This window comes from Coregonus lavaretus, assembly GCF_964263955.1.
Source record: "Coregonus lavaretus genome assembly, chromosome: 27".
NCBI classification, from domain to species: Eukaryota; Metazoa; Chordata; class Actinopteri; order Salmoniformes; family Salmonidae; genus Coregonus; species Coregonus lavaretus.
This window is the reverse complement of record NC_140014.1, coordinates 34,392,738-34,407,880: the sequence shown is the minus strand read 5'-3', so window position 1 is coordinate 34,407,880 and position 15,143 is coordinate 34,392,738. Positions and strand designations below refer to the sequence as shown.

Below are 15,143 nucleotides of genomic sequence, written 5' to 3'. Positions count from 1 at the left end.
GAGATTTTGAGTGAAAACCTCCTTCCATCAGCAAGGGCATTGAAGATGAAACGTGGCTGGGTCTTTCAGCATGACAATGATCCCAAACACACCGCCCGGGCAACGAAGGAGTGGCTTCGTAAGAAGCATTTCAAGGTCCTGGAGTGGCCTAGCCAGTCTCCAGATCTCAACCCCATAGAAAATCTTTGGAGGGAGTTGAAAGTCCGTGTTGCCCAGCGACAGCCCCAAAACATCACTGCTCTAGAGGAGATCTGCATGGAGGAATGGGCCAAAATACCAGCAACAGTGTGTGAAAACCTTGTGAAGACTTACAGAAAACGTTTGACCTGTGTCATTGCCAACAAAGGGTATATAACAAAGTATTGAGAAACTTTTGTTATTGACCAAATACCTATTTTCCACCATCATTTGCAAATAAATTCATTAAAAATCCTACAATGTGATTTTCAGGATTTCTTTTTCTCATTTTGTCTGTCATAGTTGACGTGTACCTATGATGAAAATGACAGGCCTCTCTCATCTTTTTAAGTGGGAGAACTTGCACAATTGGTGGCTGACTAAATAATTTTCTTCCCCACTGTACATTTACATAAGTATTCAGACCCTTTACTCTGTACTTTGTTGAGCACCTTTGGCAGCGATTACAGCCTCGAGTCTTCTTGGGTATGACGCTACAAGCTTGGCACACCTGTATTTCGAGAGTTTCTCCCATTCTTCTCTGCAGATCCTCTCAAGCTCTGTCAGGTTGGATGGAGAGTGTCGCTGCACAGCTATTTTCAGGTCTCTCCAGAGATGTTTGATCGGGTTCAAGTTTGGGCTCTGGCTGGGCCACTGCGTTGCCTTAGCTGTGTGTTTAGTGTCGTTGTTCTGTTGGAAGGTGAACCTTCGCCCCAGTCTGAGGTCCTAAGCGCTCTGGAGCAGGTTTTCATCAAAGATCTCTCTGTACTTTGCTGTCTTTCCCTCGATCCTGACAAGTCTCCCAGTCCCTGCTGCTGAAAAACATCCCCACAGCATTATGCTGCCACCACCATGCTTCACCATAGGGATGGTGCCAGGTTTCCTCCAGACATGATGCTTGGCATTCAGGCCAAATAATTTAATCTTGGTTTCATCAGACAAGAGAATCTTGTTTCTCGTGGTCTGAGAGTCCTTTAGGTGCCTTTTGGCAAACTCCAAGCGGGCCGTCATGTGCCTTTTACTGAGGAGTGGCTTATGTCTGGCCACTCTACCATAAATGCCTGATTGGTGGAGTGCTGCAGAGATGATTATCTTTCTGGAAGGTTCTCCCATCTCCACAGAGGAACTCTGGAGCTCTGTCATAGTGGCCATCGGGTTCTTGGTTACCTCCCTGACCAAGGCCCTTCTCCCCCGATTGCTCAGTCTGGTCAGGCGGCCAAACTTCTTCCATTTAAGAATGATGGTGGCCACTGTGTTCTTGGGGACCTTCAACGCTGTAGACATTTTTTGGTACCCTTCCCCAGATCTGTGCCCCGACACAATCCTGTCTCGGAGCTCTACGGACAATTCCTTCGACCACATGGCTTGGTTCTTGTCCTGACATGCACTGTCAACTGTGGGACCTTACATAGACAGGTGTGTGCCTTTCCAAATCATGTCCAATCAATTGAATTGACCACAGGTGGACTCCAATCAAGTTGTAGAAACATCTCAAGGATGATCAATGGAGTCTCATTGCAAAGGGTCTGAATACTTATGTAAATAAGGTATTTCAGTTTTTTTCTAAAACCCTTTTTTCACTTCTTCGTTATGGGTATTGTGTGTATATTGATGAGGACATTTTTTTTCAATTTTAGGATAAGGCTGTAACATAACAAAATGTGGGGAAAGGGTCTGAATACTTTCCAAATGCACTGTATGTTGTAAGGAGTTTTCAGTCAGTTGGCTGTTGAATGGAAAAGTCATGAAAGCAAAGTCAAGAACAGAACAGATCAGGGCCTTGACTTGAGAAGAGTAAAATAGTCTGTCCTGGAGTGGTTGTCAGTCTTGAACACTTGGTAGGTGAACATTTACAAACCCAAAAACAGACTATGGTTGGAGATGGCAGAGGGTCAGGTAAAGTACTGTAGCTCAGGTCTCAGGTATAGTAGCTCAGGTGTAGTGACTGGTTGTAAGGGGCAGTTGAGTTATTAATGCCCCTATCCACTCCTCTTCCTTCTCATTGATGACAAGACACCATAACGAACGTTGGCCGTGGGCACTAGATTACCTGCTGGGTATTGACGAACGGTGGTCATTCAACATGTAGAATTGTCTTTAAATAAACAGAAAATGACAGCCAATGTGGTCAGAGGCGATAGGATTGCCACCCACTGTTTTTAACCCTTCGTAGGCCTAAACTGAGATTGACTGTACCCGCTACCCAGGTCAGGTGTAACCTACATTTCCATATCCACCAGGGGACAATGTTAGGGGAGGCTAAGCACAGAGGAGGCAGTGGGTTTGGGTTCGAGTTAGAGTTTGTGTGGATCATCTAGCCACGGTCACACAGTGCTGAGAGAATAGGAGGCTGTCATTTGAGATGTGCCCCTTGTTTGTCCACTCAGTACTGAGGGTCCATGTCTGTCTGTCTGTCCGTTTGTCTCGGCTGAATGCTGCTGTGTGCTGGTTAATGTGGTCTTAAAGACTACAAAGGCCCTTTGAACTGGTTCCCAGAGAGATGCTGGCGGATGGAAGGCTTGGAGCCTGCAGCGTCACCTAGTTTACGCCACACCACCTGAGAACACAACACAGTACAGGGAAGTGAGAGGGGGGACACAAAACACTGTTACACAACATTGTCATACAACGGCTGTATACTATCTACAGTACATCCAGTCCCTTCAGATTAGGGTCTTTAGAAGTGCCGGGTGGAAGAGAAATGTAGTACTAATTAGTAACTAATAAAACACTGTTACACAAAGCTTGTTATTGTATCACATTTTATTATATCTGAATGAATGCATTCTGAGTGTATGACCTGTGGGTTGGGTCAAACGGAGGTCATAGAGAGCTGGGAACCATAGATAGGACTGGAATCCAGCCAACCAATAGGGGTCTACAAAAATGTATGTTCCACATAATCTGAGCAGACAATGCAATTATAGGGGACACAACAACAGTTGTGCAACACATAACTCCCAACTCTGTGATGAGAGAGAGGTCGACCCACAGGACCATGTAACGTCGACCTCATTAGTGACAAGGATGTTGGTGTATTTATCTCTTTATGGTAGATGGGATACTTGACTGTGCCTCCGTGTTCTCTTTTTCTTTCATGTACATGTTTTATGTTCATCTGTATGGAACAACCAACACTGAAAGCCTGGAAGGGCCCCGGGATTGTCCCTGCGAGAACACTGGTCCCAAAGTACCCTGCACTCCTCGTCAGGCCTGTCACAGAGTCTATATTCTCTTTATAGTGCACTACTTTTGATGGACCCTGGTCATTTGGGACGCAGCCTACATGTCTGGGGGTGGATATGATGTTGAGATGAGAGAAGGCTGTAGCCTCATAGTCCTACCCTCCTATTTTATCCTAGGCCTGGGAGGTTTACATAGCAGGGTGAATGGAGCTCGAAGGCTTAAAAGGCCCCAATAGGAGCTTCCATTGTTTCTCCCAGTGAAGTTATTTTAATTGCGCTGACAAGTGTATCGTAAACACTAAGGCTCCTTTATGGGAACCTCCAATTATAGCAGGGGGAAGTGAGGGGGTGAGAGGGGAGGAGGGGTGAGAGGGGGGAAGATTGAGCGGGAGGGATGGAGGGGGGTAATTGTGTAGTAATTGAAACACTGCTCTCCGTCAAAGCGATGGCAGGCTTGTGATTCTGACAGGCAAACAAACAGAAACGGGGAAGAGGGAGAGAGAGAGAGAGAGAGGCGCAACTCGCCAGCCCTATCGTATCTTCATCAAGCTCTCATTATTAGCTTGTTGGGATAGGAGAGGGAGAGAGGAGAAGAAAAGTAGAGGAGAGAGTAGAGGGTAGAGGAGAGAGTAGAGGAGAGAGGAGAGAGTAGAGAGGAGAGAGTAGAGGAGAGAGTAGAGGAGAGAGTAGAGAGGAGAGAGTAGAGAGGAGAGAGGAGAGGAGAGAGTAGAGGAGAGAGTAGAGGAGAGAGGAGAGGAGAGAGGAGAGAGTAGAGAGGAGAGAGTAGAGGAGAGAGGAGAGAGGAGAGAGTAGAGGAGAGAGTAGAGTAGAGAGGAGAGAGTAGAAAGGAGAGAGTAGAGGAGAGAGTAGAGAGGAGAGAGTAGAGGAGAGAGTAGAGAAGAGAGAGTAGAGAAGAGAGAGTAGAGAGAGGAGAGGAGAGAGTAGAGGAGAGAGTAGAGGAGAGAGTAGAGTAGAGGAGAGAGTAGAGAGGAGAGAGTAGAGTAGAGAGTAGAGGAGAGAGTAGAGGAGATAGTAGAGAGGAGAGAGGAGAGAGTAGAGGAGATAGTAGAGTAGAGAGGAGAGGAGAGAGGAGAGAGTAGAGTAGAGTAGAGTAGAGAGTAGAGGAGAGAGTAGAGGAGAGAGTAGAGTAGAGGAGAGAGTAGAGAGGAGAGAGTAGAGGAGAGAGTAGAGGAGAGAGGAGAGGAGAGAGGAGAGGAGAGAGTAGAGGAGAGAGTAGAGAGGAGAGAGGAGAGGAGAGAGGAGAGAGTAGAGGAGAGAGTAGAGAGGAGAGAGTAGAGAGGAGAGAGGAGAGAGTAGAGGAGAGAGTAGAGGAGAGAGGAGAGAGTAGAGGAGAGAGTAGAGAGGAGAGGAGAGAGTAGAGAGTAGAGAGGAGAGAGTAGAGAGGAGAGAGTAGAGGAGAGAGTAGAGAGGAGAGAGTAGAGGAGAGAGTAGAGAAGAGAGAGTAGAGAGGAGAGAGGAGAGGAGAGAGTAGAGGAGAGAGTAGAGGAGAGAGTAGAGGAGAGAGTAGAGTAGAGGAGAGAGTAGAGAGTAGAGAGGAGAGAGTAGAGGAGAGAGTAGAGGAGAGAGTAGAGGAGATAGTAGAGAGGAGAGAGGAGAGAGTAGAGGAGATAGAGTAGAGAGGAGAGGAGAGAGGAGAGAGTAGAGTAGAGAGTAGAGGAGAGAGTAGAGGAGAGAGTAGAGTAGAGGAGAGAGTAGAGAGGAGAGAGTAGAGGAGAGAGTAGAGGAGAGAGGAGAGAGTAGAGGAGAGAAGTAATGTGGAAGAGAGGAGAACGTTTCTTACGTTACACATCTCCCTGACGATGGCCTTCTCCTTCTCACTGAGGTCCTCGTCGTAGTCTTCAGGGATCTTCTTCTCCAGGTTCTCATGGACCTCCAGTACCTTCATGGCATGGACCACAGCCTCAGGCTTCTGGCCCACTGGGAGGTAGTCTGCTGGGGGGGACTCACCGCTAGGAGACCTACCAGAGCCCTGGAGAGAGAGGAGAGATGGTCAGTGTGGTCACACACACGTATACACTTTATACTCTCTCTCTCACACACTCACACTCACAAACGCATACACACACCATCATGTTTGTAACATGCTAATCCCCCATCTCCCCTCTCTCTCTTTGGGGTACTAATAGGGTACTCCGGGCCCCGAAATGAGGTTAAATCCTTGTTTAAATCTCCCCTGGCCCAACCCTGGTCCTGCCCTGGTAGGTCTACATCTCCCCTGATCCTAGCCTGGTCCTACCCTGGTGGGGTTACATCTCCCCTGTATCTCTCCATCTCTGGGTCACAGCTGATGCACAAAGAGGTATTTGAGGGAGAGGAGCAGTAGCCCTGACTATCCTAGCTCTATCCTATCCCTCCCCATCGCAGCTCAGTCCCAGCACCCACTGTCCAAGCCCTTAGTTATATCTAATCTATCCCATATCTCACACAAACACACACACCAGTGTTGGGATTGTTGAGGATTTAACACTAGAGTGGTGCTCAAAGGCTGTCACTCTAGTATATATGGGACGTAGCCTGAACAAAGATGATAAGCCAGTTTATAAGAAAACATAAATAAAGACTGTAGTCTAAAGGACACATATTGACATCCAACCATTTTTACAAGACATAGAATCACTAATTAAAAGGACATTGCTACTGTGTCAAAGAGAATATTGATTGACTTTGACATTTGATTGGCTGCTCTTGTTATTAGAGAGTTGTGACTTTGCCTCAGTCGGAGCTACAGGGGTGTGATCACGATTGCTGGGCTAATTTTAGCATGTGACGGGTGTAGGGGGGTGTAGGGGCTATAGAGGGGGGTTAGCATGTGACGGGTGTAGGGGGGTGTAGGGGCTATAGAGGGGGGTTAGCATGTGACGGGTGTAGGGGGGTGTAGGGGCTATAGAGGGGGGTTAGCATGTGACGGGTGTAGGGGGGTGTAGGGGCTACAGAGGGGGGTTAGCAGGGATGGGGGCGACCCCCTCTACAATAGGTACCATCTCTCTCTACGCATCACAGGTAACCCCTCACAACACGTATTGACGTAACATACAGGTTATGCCAAACAATAAGCAAATATGTACCTTATTTCTACAACCCTGGACACCACCCACCGTATACTTTAAAGTGTATATCAGGCCATGTCATTGTCTGAGCAGAATGTGACATGACTAGAGTGAGGCGTGAGAGAGAGAGAGAAACAAGAAAATAAGGTCTCTAAACTCTGGGGTCCAAACACCCTGCACACCCTAGACCTTCTGTCTGAGGACCAACTAGGGTCACCCAGCCACATAATAATACACACAGGCACAAACAAACTGAGAGCACAGCAGGAAAGGGTGGGCACAGCAATCAAGGGAGTGATTGAAAAAGCTTCTTCTACTTTCCTCAACGCACACCCTGCTCCTACGAAAATACTTTCACCATGCTACCATACAGCGGGTAAACGCAAGTATTTCCCGTGACTGTGCCTCAAAACCAAATGTTTACCCTGCCCACCACTCCACCCTGGACATGAACAGCCTTTACGGCCAGGTCCACCTCTACAAGGCAGCAGTGCCCACCTTCGCCAGGACCCTAAAGGACATCGCCCTCAACCGCAGCCCCAACACCTCACACAGGAGCAACAGATCAACAGACACCCCGCCAAGACCAGCGAGACACTCTCCCAGACCCACAAAGAGGGCCTCAACATGAAAGTCACACATACGCCCAGGCCATGAGCAGGCAAACAGGCCCAACCCCCACTTACACTAGCCCAAGCCAATGGCATGTACCAGATGCTTAGCAGGCTCTGCTCACACTTACTGGTCTGAGGCCAAACCACACGACTAACAACATTGGACACTTTATGGAACACAAAGCCTTCACTATCTCATCCTGGAATATCCAAGGCCTGAGGTCATCTGCCTTTGGCCTAAAGAGCAGGAACCTGGACTTCACCAAAGAAATCAGAAATACAGACATTGTAATCCTACATGAAACATGGCATAGAGGAGATGGACCCACTGGTTGCCCTCTAGGTTACAGAGAGCTGCTAGTCCCATCCACCAAACTACCAGGAGTGAAACAGGGAAGGGACTCAGGGGGTATGATAATTTGGTATAGAGCAGACCTAACTCACTCTTTTAAATTAATCAAAACAGGAACATTTTACATTTGGCTAGAAAGTCAAAGTAAATTATCTCAACAGAAACAAATGTCCTCCTGTGTGCTACCTACAGTATATCCCCCCAGTAATCCCCATACTTTAATGAAGACAGCTTCTCCATCCTGGAGGGGGAAATCAATCATTTCCAGGCCCAGGGACATGTACTAGTCTGTGGTGACCTAAATGCCAGAACTGGACAAGAACCTGACACTCTCAGCACACAGGGGGACAAACACCTACCTGGCGGTGACAGCATTCCCTCCCCCATATGCCTCCCTAGACACAGCTACGACAACATAACCAACAAAAACTCCTGCAGCTCTGTCGCACGCTAGGTATGTACATAGTCAATGGTAGGCGTCGAGGGGACTAGGTACACCTATAGCTCATCTCTTGGCAGTAGTACTGTAGACTACTTCATCACTGACCTCAACCCAGTCTCTCAGAGCGTTCACAGTCAACCCACTGACACCCCTCTCAGATCACAGCAAAATCACAGTCTACTTGAACAGAGCAATACTCAATCATGAGGCATCAAAGCCAAAGGAACTGAATAATATTAAGAAATGCTATAGCTGGAAGGAAAGTAGTGTGGAAACCTACCAAAAAACAATTAGGCAACAACAAATTCAATCCCTTTTAGAAAACTTCCTGGACAAAATGTTTCACTATAATAGTGAAGGTGTAAACTTGGCAGTAGAAAACCTAAACAGTATATTTGACCTCTCAGCTTCCCTATCAAATCTAAAAATGTCAAGCAGACAACCTAAGAAAATTAACAACAATGACAAATGGTTTGATGAAGAATGCAAAAACATAAGAAAGAAATTGAGAAACCTATCCAACCAAAAACATAGAGACCCAGAAAACTTGAGCGTTCACTATGGTGAATCACTAAAACAATACAGAAATACACTACGGAAAAAAGAAGGAACAGCACATCAGAAATCAGCTCAATGAAATTGAAGAATGCATAGAATCTAACCACTTCTGGGAAAATTGGAACGCATTAAACAAACAACACAAAGAGTTATTTATCCAAAACGGAGATGTATGGATAAACCACTTCTCCAATCTTTTTGGCCCTATAACAAAGAACAAACAGCAAAAACATATACATGATCAAATACAAATCTTAGAATCAACTATTAAAGACTACCAGATCCCACTGTATTCTCCAATTACATTAAATTAACTACAGAACAAAATACAAACCCTCCAACCCAAAAAGGCCTGTGGTGTTGATGGTATCCTAAATGAAATGATAAAATATACAGACCACAAATTCCAATTGGCTATACTTAAACTATTTAACATCATCCTCAGCTCTGGCATCTTCCCCAATATTTGGAACCAAGGACTGATCACCCCAATCCACAAAAGTGGAGACAAATTTCCCCACAATACCTACCGTGGGATATGTGTCAATAGCAACCTTGGGAAAAACCTCTGCATTATCATTAACAGCAGACTCGTACATTTCCTCAGTGAAAACAATGTACAGTGGGGAAAAAAATGTATTTAGTCAGCCACCAATTGTGCAAGTTCTCCCACTTAAAAAGATGAGAGAGGCCTGTAATTTTCATCATAGGTACACGTCAACTATGACAGACAAAATGAGAAAAAAATTCCAGAAAATTACATTGTAGGATTTTTAATGAATTTATTTGCATATTATGGTGGAAAATAAGTATTTGGTCAATAACAAAAGTTTCTCAATACTTTGTTATATACCCTTTGATGGCAATGACACAGGTCAAACGTTTTCTGTAAGTCTTCACAAGGTTTTCACACACTGTTGCTGGTATTTTGGCCCATTCCTCCATGCAGATCTCCTCTAGAGCAGTGATGTTTTGGGGCTGTCGCTGGGCAACACAGACTTTCAACTCCCTCCAAAGATTTTCTATGGGGTTGAGATCTGGAGACTGGCTAGGCCACTCCAGGACCTTGAAATGCTTCTTACGAAGCCACTCCTTCGTTGCCCGGGTGGTGTGTTTGGGATCATTGTCATGCTGAAAGACCCAGCCACGTTTCATCTTCAATGCCCTTGCTGATGGAAGGAGGTTTTCACTCAAAATCTCACGATACATGGCCCCATTCATTCTTTCCTTTACACGGATCAGTCGTCCTGGTCCCTTTGCAGAAAAACAGCCCCAAAGCATGATGTTTCCACCCCCATGCTTCACAGTAGGTATAGTGTTCTTTGGATGCAACTCAGCATTCTTTGTCCTCCAAACACGACGAGTTGAGTTTTTACCAAAAAGTTATATTTTGGTTTCATCTGACCATATGACATTCTCCCAATCCTCTTCTGGATCATCCAAATGCACTCTAGCAAACTTCAGACGGGCCTGGACATATACTGGCTTAAGCAGTGGGACACGTCTGGCACTGCAGGATTTGAGTCCCTGGTGGCGTAGTGTGTTACTGATGGTAGGCTTTGTTACTTTGGTCCCAGCTCTCTGCAGGTCATTCACTAGGCCCCCCCGTGTGATTCTGGGATTTTTGCTCACCGTTCTTGTGATCATTTTGACCCCACGGGGTGAAATCTTGCGTGGAGCCCCAGATCGAGGGAGATTATCAGTGGTCTTGTATGTCTTCCATTTCCTAATAATTGCTCCCACAGTTGATTTCTTCAAACCAAGCTGCTTACCTATTGCAGATTCAGTCTTCCCAGCCTGGTGCAGGTCTACAATTTTGTTTCTGGTGTCCTTTGACAGCTCTTTGGTCTTGGCCATAGTGGAGTTTGGAGTGTGACTGTTTGAGGTTGTGGACAGGTGTCTTTTATACTGATAACAAGTTCAAACAGGTGCCATTAATACAGGTAACGAGTGGAGGCCTCTTAAAGAAGAAGTTACAGGTCTGTGAGAGCCAGAAATCTTGCTTGTTTGTAGGTGACCAAATACTTATTTTCCACCATAATTTGCAAATAAATTCATTAAAAATCCTACAATGTGATTTTCTGGAGAAAAAAAATATTTTAAGTGGGAGAACTTGCACAATTGGTGGCTGACTAAATACTTTTTTCCCCCCACTGTACATATGTCAAATTGGCTTTTTACCAAATTACCGTATGACAGACCACGTATTTACCCTGCACACCCTAATTGACAAACAAACAAACCAAACCAAAGGCAACGTCTTCTCATGCTTTGTCAATTTGGCATGAGGGTCTGCTATACAAACTGATGGAAAGTGGTGTTGGGGGAAAAACATACAACATTATAAAATTGGCAAAAAACACATTTCTTTCCACAGGGCCGTGGAGTGAGACAGGGATGCAGCTTGAGCCCCACCCTCTTCAACATTGTTGGAGTTGGAGAGGGAACTAGAAAAGTTGGAGAGGGAACTAGAAAAGTCTGCAACACCTTGCCTCATCCTACTAGAATCTGAAGTCAAATGTCTACTGTTTGCTGATGATCTGGTGCTTCTATCCCCAACCAAGGAGGGCCTACAACAGCACCTAGATCTTCTGCACAGATTCTGTCAGATCTGGCCCCTAACAGTAAATCTCAGTAAGACAAAAATAATGATGTTCCAAAAAAGGTCCAGTTGCCAGGACCACAAATACAAATTCCATCTTGACACCGTTGCCCTAGAGCATACAAAAAACTATACACACCTCGGCCTAAACATCAGCGCCACAGGTAACTTCCACAAAGCTGTGAACGATCTGAGAGACAAGGCAAGAAGGGCCTTCTATGCCATCAAAAGGAACATAAAATCTGACATCCCAATTAGGATCTGGCAAAAAATACTTCAATCAGTTATAGAACCCATTGCCCTTTATGGTTGTGAGGTCTGGGACTGCTCACCAACTGAGAATTCACAAAATGGGACAAACACCAAATTGAGACTCTGCATGCAGAATTCTGCAAAAATGTGTCCTCCATGTACAACGTAAAACACCAAATAATGCATGCAGAGCAGAATTAAGGCGATACCCGCTAATTATCAAAATCCAGAAAAGAGCCGTTAAATTCTACAACCACCTAAAAGGAAGCGATTCCCAAACCTTCCATAACAAAGCCATCACCTACAGAGAGATTAACCTAGAGAAAAGTCCCCTCAGCAAGCTGGTCCTGGGGCTCTGTTCACAAACACAAACAGACCCCACAGAGCCTCAGGACAACAACACAATTAGACCCAAACAAATCATGAAAAAACAAGATAATTACTTGACACAAAAACATAGCAAACTAGAATGCTATTTGGCCCTGAACAGAGAGTACAGAGTGGCAGAATACCTGACCCAAAATTAAGGAAAGCTTTGACCATGTACAGACTCAGTGAGCATAGCCTTGCTATTGAGAAAGGCCGCCGTAGGCAGACCTGGCTCTCAAAAGAAGACAGGCTATGTGCACAATGCCCACAAAATGAGGTGGAAACTGAGCTGCACGTCCTAACTTCCTGCCAAATGTATGACCATATTAGAGACACATATTTCCCTCAGATTACACAGACCCACAAAGAATTCGAAAACAAATCCAATTTTGATAAACTCCCATTTCTATTGGGTGAAATACCACACACAGTGTGCAATCACAGCAGCAATATATGTGACCTGTTGCCACAAGAAAAGGGCAACCAGTGAAGAACAAACACCATTGTAAATACAACCCATATTTATGTTGATTTATTTTCCCCTTTTGTACTATTTGCACATCCTTACAACATTGTATATATACATAATATGACATTTGAAATGTCTTTATTCTTTTGGAACTTTTGTGAGTGTAATGTTTACTGTTCATTTTATGTATTTATTATCTATTTATTATCTATTTCACTTGCTTTGGCAATGTAAACATATTTTTCCCAGGCCAATAAAGCCCCTTAAATTGAAATTGAAATTGAATTGAGAGAGAAAGAGAGAGAGAGATTATGCATTATTCAATGCGTCACCTTCTGTGTTTGAAGTTAGTTCAAAGCCATGCTAATCAGGACAGGAGTCTAAAGTCTGTCTGTCTTTCACTCCAGAACACACACACGCCACGCTCTTCATTATTTACCTGAGAGGTTACCAGGATGACTCCAGAGGACTTTTATCAGGACCAATCAGAGTTCTGATTAGCTAAACAAGAGTGCTGTCCTCTCCTCCCTTCTCTGCTCTCTCTGTCTCTGCTCTCTCTCCTCTCAATTTCAATTGAAGGGCTTTATTGGCATGGGAAACGTATGTTAACATTGCCAGAGCAAGTGAAGTAGATAGTAAACAAAAGTGAAATAAACAATAAATATTAACAGTAAACATTACACTCAGTAGTTCCAAAAGAATAAAGACATTTCAAATGTCATATTATGTCTATATACAGTGTTGTAACAATGTGCAAATAGTTAAAGTACAAATGGGAAAATAAATAAACATAAATATGGGTTGTATTTGCTCTCTCTCCTCTCTCTGTCTCTGCTCTCTCTCCTCTCCTCTCCTCTCTCTGTCTCTGCTCTCTCTCCTCTGCTCTCTCTTTTCTCCCCTCTCTCCTCTCCTCTCTCTCTGCTCCCTCTCCTCTCTCTGTCTCTGCTCTCTCTCCTCTCCTCTCCTCTCTCTGTCTCTCCTCTCTCTCCTCTGCTCTCTCTCCTCTCCCCTCTCTCCTCTCCTCTCTCTCTGCTCCCTCTCCTCTCTCTGTCTCTGCTCCCTCTCCTCTCTCTGTCTCTGCTCCCTCTCCTCTCTCTGTCTCTGCTCTCTCTCCTCTCCTCTCCTCTCTCTGTCTCTGCTCTCTCTCCTCTGCTCTCTCTCCTCTCCCCTCTCTCCTCTCTCTCTGCTCCCTCTCCTCTCTCTGTCTCTGCTCTCTCTCCTCTCTCTGTCTCTGCTCTCTCTCCTCTCTCTGACTCTGCTCTCTCTCCTCTCCTCTACTCTCTGTCTCTCCTCTCTCTGCTCTCTCTTCTGTCTCTGCTCTAACTCCACTCCTCCCTCTGCTCTTTCTGCCTCTGCTCTCTCCTCTCCTCTCTCTCCTCTCTCTGCTCTCTCTTCTCTCCTCTCCGTATCTCCTCTCTCGTCTCCTCTCTCTGCTATCTCTCCTCTCCTCTCTCTGCTATCTCTCCTCTCCTCTCCTCTCCTCTCTCTGCTATCTCTCCTCTCCTCTCCTCTCCCTGCTCTCTCTCCTGTCTCTGCTCCATCTCCTCACTCTGTCTCTGCTCTCTCTCCTCTCCTCTCTGTCTCTCCTCTCTCTGCTCTCTCTCCTCTCCTCTCTCTGTCTCTGCTCCCTCTCCTCTGCTCTCTGTCCTCTCTCTGCTCTCTCTCATCTCCTCTCTGTCACTCCGTCTCTGCTCTCTCTCCTCTCCTCTCCTCTCCTCTCTCTGCTCTAGGATGCGGAAGGTGGAGGATGAGGGGGATGTAGAGGAAAGGATGATAATGAGGATGTGGAAGGTGGAGGAGGAGGAGGAGGATGTAGAGGAAAGGATTATAATGAGGATGTGGAAGGTGGAGGAGGAGGAGGAGGAGGATGAGAAGGGGGATGTAGAGGAAAGGATGAAATGAGGATGTGGAGGAGGATGAGGAGGAAGAAGAGGAGTAAGGACTAAGACAAGGTGAGAGCTGGAGAGGGGGATGAAAAGAGCAGGATGAAAGAGAAGGAGAGAACTTTGAGTCTTTGCCCTTCTGACAGGAGGGATGCTAATTTAATTAGTGGTCTCTAAGGGATGACCTCTGGTTAAACATGGAAGCAATGGAGAGAGGTGAAATCTCTGGGCTATAAAGGAGAGAGATTTAGAGAGAAATTAAGAGAGAGTTTATTTATTTTCCCTTTTGTACTTTAACTATTTGCATATCGTCACAACACTGTATATATACATAATATGACATTTGAAATTGTTTTGGAACTTTTGCGAGTGTAATCTACTGTTATTTTTTAAATGTTTACTTCACTTTTGTTTATTATCTATTTCACTTGCTTTGGCAATGTAAACATATGTTTCCCATGCCAATGAAGCCCAGAGAGAGAGAGAGAGAGAGAGAGAGAGAGAGAGAGAGAGAGAGAGAGAGAGAGAGAGAGAGAGAGAGAGAGAGAGAGAGAGAGAGAGAGAGAGAGAGAGAGAGAGAGAGAGGAGAGAGAGAGAGAGAGAGAGAGAGAAAGAAGAGAGAGAGAGAGAGAGAGAGAGAGAGAGAGAGAGAGAGAGAGAGAGAGAGAGAGAGAAGAGAGAAGAGAGAGAGGAGAGAGAGTCTTTATCTTCAGTCTCCAGCTCTAAGGCTGTGCTAGAGAATCAAAGCTAGATAAACAGTAGGAGGGGTGGAGGTTAGGGTTAACATGAAGTACTGCTGTTGTAAGGTCTACTTTATTACTCTGGTTATTGGGTAAAGTCTGGAGCTGTATTTACATTAAAGGCCTGAGGTTATTGTCTCTTAACTCTCAGGCTCAGGGTGGAATATGAAAGAGACAGGGCTGGAGTAAAGGTCCATATTACTGGAGACTGACATTCAATACTGGAAAGTGAGATGGTACACGTTTAAATGTGGAGGAGCTGGAGAGTGTTTGAAAGTGTTGAAAGTCCAGTTCAAAGCAGGTCTGTGAAGTGTGTACAGAGGTCAGCCACATACCAACTCAGTTCTGGAGTGAGAGAAACTCTTAAAGCACTTCAAAGGAGTTAAGGCCACAATAAGAGGAAGAAGTACAGATGGAGGGAGAAAATATAAA

General features: G+C 45.3%; 1 protein-coding gene across 3 annotated transcripts in view; it reads right to left on the bottom strand.

Annotated features, from left to right (window-relative positions):
- Positions 1-546: 546 nt before the first annotated feature.
- Positions 547-15,143, bottom strand: part of LOC311102778 (coiled-coil domain-containing protein 85C-A-like) — a 53,362-nt gene continuing 38,765 nt past the window's right edge. For all 3 annotated transcript variants that reach the window (XM_084144189.1, XM_084144190.1, XM_084144191.1), the window contains 2 exons: positions 5,164-5,352; positions 547-2,734 (listed from right to left, as the gene is read on the bottom strand). In XM_084144189.1, the coding sequence (XP_084000315.1) occupies positions 2,645-2,734; positions 5,164-5,352 (279 nt within the window). In that variant the 3' untranslated portion in view covers positions 547-2,644. The remainder of the gene's footprint in view (positions 2,735-5,163; positions 5,353-15,143) is intronic.